Source organism: Chinchilla lanigera, unplaced genomic scaffold (genome assembly GCF_000276665.1).
Source record: "Chinchilla lanigera isolate Chin_1 unplaced genomic scaffold, ChiLan1.0 scaffold00007, whole genome shotgun sequence".
In the NCBI taxonomy this organism is placed as follows: Eukaryota; Metazoa; Chordata; class Mammalia; order Rodentia; family Chinchillidae; genus Chinchilla; species Chinchilla lanigera.
This window is the reverse complement of record NW_004955408.1, coordinates 1,462,817-1,471,711: the sequence shown is the minus strand read 5'-3', so window position 1 is coordinate 1,471,711 and position 8,895 is coordinate 1,462,817. Positions and strand designations below refer to the sequence as shown.

The 8,895-nt window shown below is 39.2% G+C and overlaps 1 protein-coding gene across 1 annotated transcript in view; it reads left to right on the top strand.

Moving 5' to 3' along the window:
- The window catches only part of Zfp2 (ZFP2 zinc finger protein), a 38,969-nt gene extending 30,098 nt beyond the window's left edge, over window positions 1-8,871 (top strand). The window contains 2 exon segments of the mRNA XM_005376030.2: window positions 2,447-3,807; window positions 3,809-8,871. Coding sequence (XP_005376087.2) covers window positions 2,447-3,807; window positions 3,809-3,937 — 1,490 coding nt within the window. The 3' untranslated portion in view covers window positions 3,938-8,871.
- Window positions 8,872-8,895: the final 24 nt, after the last annotated feature.

Below are 8,895 nucleotides of genomic sequence, written 5' to 3'. Positions count from 1 at the left end.
TTTGGTTTTTCTCCAGTACCGGGAACTGAACTCATGACCTTGCACTTGCCAGGCAGGCGCTTTTGCCGCTGAGCTAAATCCCCAGCCCCTCATTGCAGCTTTAATCTGCCTTCCACTGGCTACTACTGAGATTGGGTATCTTTGCTTCTATCTACAAAACAAACACAAAAACATTTGTTTTCTCAAGTACTTATTTAAGTCTTTTGTGCCTTTGTAGTGGCTTAGTGTTTCATAGATGTTTTTCCTGTCTGGCTTGTACTTTTATGTGGCTCACATGTTGTGAATATCTTCTCCCAGCATGTAACTTTTTTCCATTCTATAATGGCTTTGGTTAACTAGAAGCATTTTATTTCTCAACTCCTATTTTCCCTTTTGGCTTTTATGCCTTTGCTTCTTATTATCCTGCTGCTCTTATTTTTAAAAATTATTTTCTGATCTTTTATAGAGGTTCTAAAGTTAATATTTTTTGTGATTATCTACCTTTCAATGGAAGTCGTTCTGTTTGGACTTTGTATTTGTCTAATGGGAGTAGATCTCTTTGTTCTTTATGTTAGTTCATGGGTTGCAGTTTAAATAGTCCCAAAGAACTTGAATCAGATAGCTGAATATGACCATAGTAAGGTAGGCCACAAGGCAGTCTCCAGTTCATCAGCTGCCTGCAGATATTTTCATGTTCCATTGGATGGATCTTCTCTGGGGTTACTTGGTGGTGTGTGTGTTTTGGAAGTGGAGTCTGCTTGATTTTCAACTCTTTCTCTTATTTTATGTAAATAGAATAGGTTGGAAAGTGTGATCCCAGTTTATGAATTTCTCGCTTCATGGTACAGCGTGTGTTCATAGCCTTTGGTTCATGGGTTCAGTGTTGATCTCCATTATCTTCATTCTGATCAGCAGTCATAAGGCTGATTCTCAGATTACAGTTTCCTGTCCTCTGTACACATTACCAGTGACCATTTTTTTCTGGAATAAGAAATGGGATATGAATAAATAACATCTGAATGGCTCCAATGTCCTTCCATCAGCCCTCTTTCCAGCATTTCAACAGTTTACCTTGCCACCAGTTCTAATAATCACAGAAAGGATATGTAAGCAAGGGTAGAGCCCTTTAGGGTGCTTTCTATATGAAACATTACAGTCTGCTTAAAGTTTTGTCATTCTAGCCAGAGTGACAGGTCCTGAGAACGAGGTGCCTGCAGATGAAAAGAAAAGTAGGAGAGACAAGAAAAACAAGAGAGGCAAAAGTCTGGGATCGGGGGCTTAGAGCCTCTCAGACTGCACCCCTGATTACCAATCTCAATCACCTTTTATTGAGCAAGAACCGAGGGTGTAGCTAGTACAAATGGGTGGATACCAGACGTTTTAGTAATTAAAAGATAATCCTTCTCCAATTCTGCCTCTTACACTGCTAGCAACAATCCGCAAGTGGGCCTCCCACACCCAGCACCACGCTTACTCAGTTCAGCTGGGGGTTATAAGTGGACCACTAATTATCAATCCACTACAATCACAGTCCTTACTTCCCATTAATTTTTACGATTCGTGGCAAGACTAAAAAATAAGGATCTCCTGCAATTCAAATATACTCTTCAGGTGAAAGATTTCAGTTTGCAACAATAAAAAAATCATTGTGTGTCCTCGGTGCTTTCTAATCAAAGAATATCCTTCTCCACAAAGTCTGAGGAAAAGCCTTTAGAATGCATCATCCTCCCTCAAGAGATTTCAAGTGTGTTCTGGTGCTTTCTATTCCAGACATATATGTTCATTGAGGATAATTTTCATATCTCATCCTATTCCTCCCCCAAGAACAAATTTTATATATCATCTTACTCCTTACTGGTAGGAGTATTATCGATATAAATATATATATGTGTATCTAAAATATTCAGATATTTTGTATCTGTAAAAACTCAGACCCAGAGAAACAATGAGTTTAGATGGCATGAAAAGTCATGGTTTGAGCCCATTTGTCTGACTCTCAGCTCAGCAACCTCTTCCCTGTGTGACACTGTGCTGTTTTATAAAGAGTAATTTGCTATAGGATTCTAAGCAGCCTTACAGGAAGAAAGAAAATACTGGTATGTATATAATGCATGATGTTGCAGCCTTCTGAAGTGCTTCTACCAACCACATCACTTCATCTATTTTCCCACAGTTCCATCTTCATTATTGGACCTACACCAGTGTTTAGTGATTCAATTGCCCACCCTTCCCAAATGCATGTTTTCTTCTGATTACTCAATGGATTTACCATCACCTTTTTCTAGTTACCCTGTTTTCTATAGACAGGTCCACTGATCTTTCTCTTCCAATTTCTTTATCAAATTGGAAAGACATCTTTTAAAGCTCTAAAATATGTCTAATATGTATTCTAGTTTCAATTACCCATCTTTAAAGTTTTCACTCTCCCAACATAGAAACTAATGTGAATTTTAATTTACATTTTCAGACCTGGAGACAAGACTTGAACCCAACAAGTTATCTCCAAAGCCCAGCATTACTGAAAATTTATCCCATGGATCCATAATGGAAAGAAAAGGTCTCTGGCATTCAACCTTAGGGGAAGCCTGGAAACCTGATAATTTGTTAGAAGAGCAACAGGAAAGACATCTGGGCCAAGCTATCCATAAGGGAACCCTCACCGAGAGGAGGGTACATAGAGGTAATGACCATGAAAAATGTACCAATCAAGATTCAGTCCTTAATACACAGCAAGGAATTCCTATGTCAAAATCTCCCCACAATAGGAATGCACCTAGAAAAGATGCCAAACAAAATTGTGAGTTAATGAAATCTCAAAAAATGTTTGTAGGAAAGAAAATCTATGAATGTAATGAATGTGGAAAAACCTTCAGCCAGAGCTCGTCACTTCTTAAACACCAGAGGATTCATACTGGGGAGAAACCCTATAAGTGCAGTGTCTGTGATAAGCACTTTATTGAACGTTCCTCCCTTACTGTACATGAAAGAATTCATACTGGAGAGAAACCCTACAAATGCAATGAATGTGGGAAAGCCTTCAGTCAGAGCATGAACCTTACTGTTCATCAAAGAACTCACACTGGGGAGAAACCATATCAGTGCAAACAGTGTGGAAAAGCTTTCCGTAAGAATGCTTCCCTTATTCAACATGAAAGGATTCATACTGGAGAGAAACCGTACAAATGTAATGAATGTGGGAAAGCTTTTACACAAAGCATGAATCTTACTGTACATCAGAGAACTCATACAGGAGAAAAACCCTATGAATGTAATGAATGTGGAAAAGCCTTCAGTCAAAGCATGCATCTTATTGTGCATCAGAGAAGTCATACTGGAGAAAAACCCTATGAATGCAGTGAATGTGGAAAAGCTTTTAGCAAAAGTTCAACCCTTACCCTACATCAGCGAAATCACACTGGAGAAAAGCCCTATAAATGTAATAAATGTGGGAAATCCTTTAGCCAGAGTACCTACCTTATAGAACATCAGAGACTTCACTCTGGAGTAAAACCTTTTGAATGTAATCAATGTGGAAAAGCGTTCAGTAAGAACTCATCCCTTACTCAACATCGGAGAATTCACACTGGAGAGAAACCTTATGAGTGTATGATCTGTGGAAAACATTTCACTGGACGATCATCCCTTACTGTACATCAGGTTATTCACACTGGAGAGAAGCCTTATGAATGCTCTGAATGTGGGAAGGCATTTAGCCAGAGTGCCTACCTTATTGAACATCAAAGAATTCATACTGGTGAGAAACCCTACGAATGTGATCAGTGTGGAAAAGCTTTCATTAAGAATTCATCTCTTACAGTGCATCAGAGAACTCATACAGGAGAGAAACCCTACCAGTGTAATGAATGTGGAAAAGCTTTCAGTCGGAGTACAAACCTTACAAGACATCAAAGAACTCATACATGAGGAAAGCATTCATGAGCCACTTCATCATGATTAATTCTTAAGTAATCACATAAGTCATGTTGATGTAGATGTGATGCTTAATCAATGTAACACTTATGGCAGTCTTAGTTGAAGTACCATATACTACATCAGATAATATATACCATGGCAGAGAAACCTTATGAGAGTGGAGAAATTTTGATTCAGAAGATAAAAGTTACTTTATGTGAGGTTTGAGTAACTAGTCTATAAACAATGAAGATAAGTTCTGTTTTATCATACTGCAGATGCTCCTCTGGACATCAGGTATTTCATAGTGAAAAGAAACTGTCACAGTGCATGGCTGGACAGCCCAAAGACCTGGTAGGTAGTTTTGGCTGCCAATAGTTTAGAAAAGTCACCCACTTTTACTGGGTCATGGTTTACTTATCTGGTAATTGAGAGATTTTGGATTTTGAATTCCTGGAGGACCCCAATTTGCTAAAATACTACAAATGATGTTGCTGGGAAGTTTCTGGCATTTTACTCTCACATGTTTTCTAGGTGCTTCCACTTGACAGTTTGTTTAACTTGGATGTTTTGAGTCAAAATTCTCTACCTCTACCAATGGTTATTATCTACCATGTGTCTTCCCTTCTCCCTGCCTTACTTTTTACCCTAAAATATACACTGGTTTCTAACAGGTAATAGAATAATTGTACAAATCTTAATGCACTGGCATGCTGTTTTGAGTTCTCTCAATAGTAAACTTGTTAAATTAGCTGTTTGGAAAACTAAATACAGTCTACATGTATGGCATAGACTCAGATACATATCTATGTGTTGCATTTGACTGCCCAAGTAAAAAAGAAAAGAGTAAGAGGGATCAAACACTAATATGCATGGACATCTGGCATATTGGCAAAACCTTTGCAACTCAGAATATATTCAAAACAACCACAGAGATATTTTATACATCTTCATAATGATAATTTATTATTTATTCATTTACTCCACCCATATTTAACAAATACTAAAGACATAATTAGAAAATCAGAATGATTAAGATACATTATTTTCTAAGGCTGTGGGAGTGAAACTGTGGCATATGTGCTGCAGCTGGCTGTTATCATTGAGAGCTCTAAAACAGCTTGCCATCACTGTTCTAGGGGCTAAACTAAGGAAGTGGCAGTATATTTTGTGGGAAAGAAGAATTGAAGCAGTGATGAGGCAGTGATGAAAAAAAAAATCAGCAACTGTTTAAATACAGCTATTTGAATGAGAAGGAAGAGTTTACAGTGACTTAAATGTCTTATTTGAGTGGATTTGCATACCATAACTAAGAGCACACAAAATCAACTGATTTTGCCTGGCAGTGATGTATTGAGTTTAAAGGCATGGTCATGAGTCTCGGGGCAGAATGAAGATTTCTAAAAGGCAGCAGAACACACACAAATAAGCAGAAGGCTGTACTTGGAGTACACTGTAAGAGTAAGTCACTGTAAGAGTAAGGGCAAAGAGCAATCAGTAGAACTTAAAAGGAATGAACTCCCAAAAGAAAACCAAAATCAGGAAGTGGTGGTGCCACAGAAGTAAAAGAATTTTAGTGTAGGATAGGGGTAGCTAATCTTATCCAGTGCCACAGAAGGTAAAGATAAACATAAAAGATGTTGTTTGCTTATGGTTATCAATTTAAAACAGATGTTAAAACCTCTGCAAATTTTAATGGGTTGAAGAGTGAGTTAAATTTTGTGAGAGACTTAGCTTTACAAGACAGGAGAGATTTAGATAACAAGAGGGAGATGGGGGCTAAAAGGGGGTTTACTTACCAGAAGAGCCGTTGGCTGCAGGTAATCAAAAGCCCATTTAACAATGGCTTAAGCAGAGATTAATTTTTCTCAAATAACAAATCTGGAGGATGCTAGCATTCACAGATGTAATTGGATACCTTGAATTTCATGGGGTTTCTATCTTGGTTGTATGATATGGCCAAGCTTCAGGTAAAATGTCTGCATTTGTAGTAGGAATATCAGATGGGTAGGACCAGCAATATCAGTGTATTTTAGCATACTCCTTCCATTTCCTTGACCACAGCTATACATGCCTCACCCCCAGCAGTAAGGGAGACTGAAAAAGGAGGAATTAACTCTTCCATTCTCTCTAGTGGAGGTAAACAAAAATAAAAAGGCTTTCAGAATGGTGTTGATTTGGCCAACCAGTAGTCTGCCAGGGTGTGTTTGTATGGTGAAAAGTAGGATTAAGTGTATTTATAACTGCAAAAAAGAAAAAAAGCAGCATAGGAGAGTCAGGAGGCACAGGAAAGAGAAGATCTACAGCTCAGAGTGAAAAAGTAAGATTTGGAGCACAAACAGGCTGCAGGTATCCTTTCAGCAGGAGGATGGAATCTCCAATGTGAGGTGGGAGAATTAAGAAATCATGGCTCCAGAACATGTGGGTAGCAATGGAAGACTTGCCTATGAATTATCATTGTTAGGTCTTTAGGCAATCTAGTCTTTGCATTATGTGATTCCTCAGGATGATTACTAACTTTGTTGCATTATATTCATCCTGTTTCAGTACCCTTCATCTCCCCCTCCTGTGCCTTCCTCTTAAAATTTTATTTTGTTGTATCTTAATCATTTTCATCCGTTTTCTACCCATCTATTTTCTCAGCCTCCTTTCTTCTTTCCATTTTTATTGTGAGACAGGTGGGAAACAAGAAACAGAGAATGGGCACAAGCAAGGCATATTATTAAAAATCTTAGTACATTCTGTGATTCATTCTCCCCTTTTCTTTGCTTGTTCTCACTCCACTAGTTTATATTTAAATGCAGTAAGGGAGCCCTGGGATCTGTATGGCGAATCAAAGCATTTCGAGGTCAGAGTGGAGAAGTGTTGGTGATTTGCTCCATCCTCAAGCCTCCAAACTTGGGTTGAGGGAAAGGGTGCTGTTTATTTGGGAAGCACCTCAAAATGATACCCACAATATAAAGATCTGGGTAAGAAACCTTGGCTATGGTGTCCTCTTGTTAAACCAAGTCTTTTACTTAGGTCTTTTTTCTGAGGTCTAACAGTAGTATCTATAATATTTGAGAATTATCTTTTTGTTTCTTGAAATAACTTATAGCCAGACCTCATGTCATCTGGAACCATCAGCAGCCAAGGACATCTGTGTGCCTTTTCCCCTCCATCCTCCTGACTGCTGCTACCACCACCAGCTGGTATTCTGCCACTGTCATCACTGATGGATAACTTCTCATGTTTACAGTTAAAGTTTCACATGACCCAAAACATGAGCATTAGCTGTTCTTTCTGACCACATCTCTGTCCTAATTCTAAAATTCTATGAAAGGATCCCAGTTGATGTAGATCATCCTTTTAGGACAGACCTCACAAATGCCCTTTTCTGCCTAAGTACCTATTCCTTTTCCAGTCAACTGGTGGGAAGGAGGCTGCCATGCAGTCACAAATGCCCTTTTCTGCCTAAGTACCTATTCCTTTTCCAGTTAACTGGTGGGGAGGAGGCTGCCATACAGTCACCATCCATGCAGTCAGGCCTCTGAGCAGCAGCTAGCTATCCATGACAAACATGCCATTGGGTATTTGCTGAGCACCTCCTCCATAGCTGCTAGAGATCTAGGGCTCTCAAGAACGTCATGGCAGGAGGTCATAAATGAATGAGGAATTAGGCTGCAATCACATGATGTCTAAATGATGTCTAAAACAAACACAACACCGTCTGGAACCACAGAGAACTGGGTGTTAGGTAATTTCTCTCTATGGCTGAACCATCAGTCAAATGAGCTACTTCCTTCACCACAGCTCTGTGAAATGGGTATCTGAACATTTAAAGAGATTACCAGTCAGGGTTCCATAACATATGGAGCTGAAGACTATAGTGTCAGTATTCCTCCCTTTTAGGTTAATCATAGCCCCCAACACATGGACATTCAAGGGGACTGCATCCAACTCTTGCAAAAAATTTACAGCTGATCTGGAAGGAAAAGGACTCTGAAAATTGATGAATGCTTAGGATATAGTTGGTTATTTCCCAAGGTAAATATACATTGGCACAGTTCATTTCCTGCCTGTAGTCCACAGACTTGCTTGAGCACTTTCTAGTCAATGTTTGAGTGACAAGTATGAATAAGACAGTGTTCCTAGTCAGTGTATAGGTAGCTTGTATGAATTCCAGTGTGAAGGACTGCTGCTGAGTAGCTCCCAACACAGGCTGCCATGGGAGTGAGCCAATAAGATGGAAAGAAAGGTAAGAGGTAAGGGCAGAAGGAACTGCAAAAAGGCTGAGTGCGTTTATATTTAGGAGATTGTAAAGGATGTATGATTTGAGTGTAGAGTAGAAGTCAAGGGATGACAGGAAATAAAGCTAAATGAACCTCTCATTGCATCCTGTAGCAAGCACCATATAACATGGCTCAGCAAGTGAACACTAAGAACTTGTAGGAAATAACTCCTATTCTGAGGAAGAGTAATCAGATTTGATGCAGATTCTGGTTGCATATAAGTGTATATTTGCATAATTGATAGTGGAAGCAGAGAGAGGAATGGTTTCTCCTGACTACATTTTTAACCTCATTTCTCTGAGCAGAATGGATCACAATAAAAATCCTTGAGGAGTAGGGGTTGCTGCTTTGGGCCCTGGCTTGAGGGAGGGTACAGTGGGCTTCACATTAATGGTGTCATTACTCTCTTCAGTTTTGTTTTTCTAACTGGCTGTGGCAGGTGTTGATAGGTACTCCCTAACTAACTGCAGTAGTCCCAGGATAAATGGGTCAGGTAAGTGGAGGCTTTGTAACTATTTTCAGTTTTAGAAGACTTTGGGCCCTTGGATGTCAGCTCTCAGCTAAGTAACAAGGATGCCTTTGACCTTTCTCCCATTAGCAGGAACAGGATTCCTAATTCCCTTTAATGTATCAGTGTCTCACTTTTCTCACTGCTAATAGCACAAATGTAATTGCTTTGGATTGCATTAAAGTGTTGTAAAAGTGTGTAGTTTTTAGTACCTAGCCAGTGCTA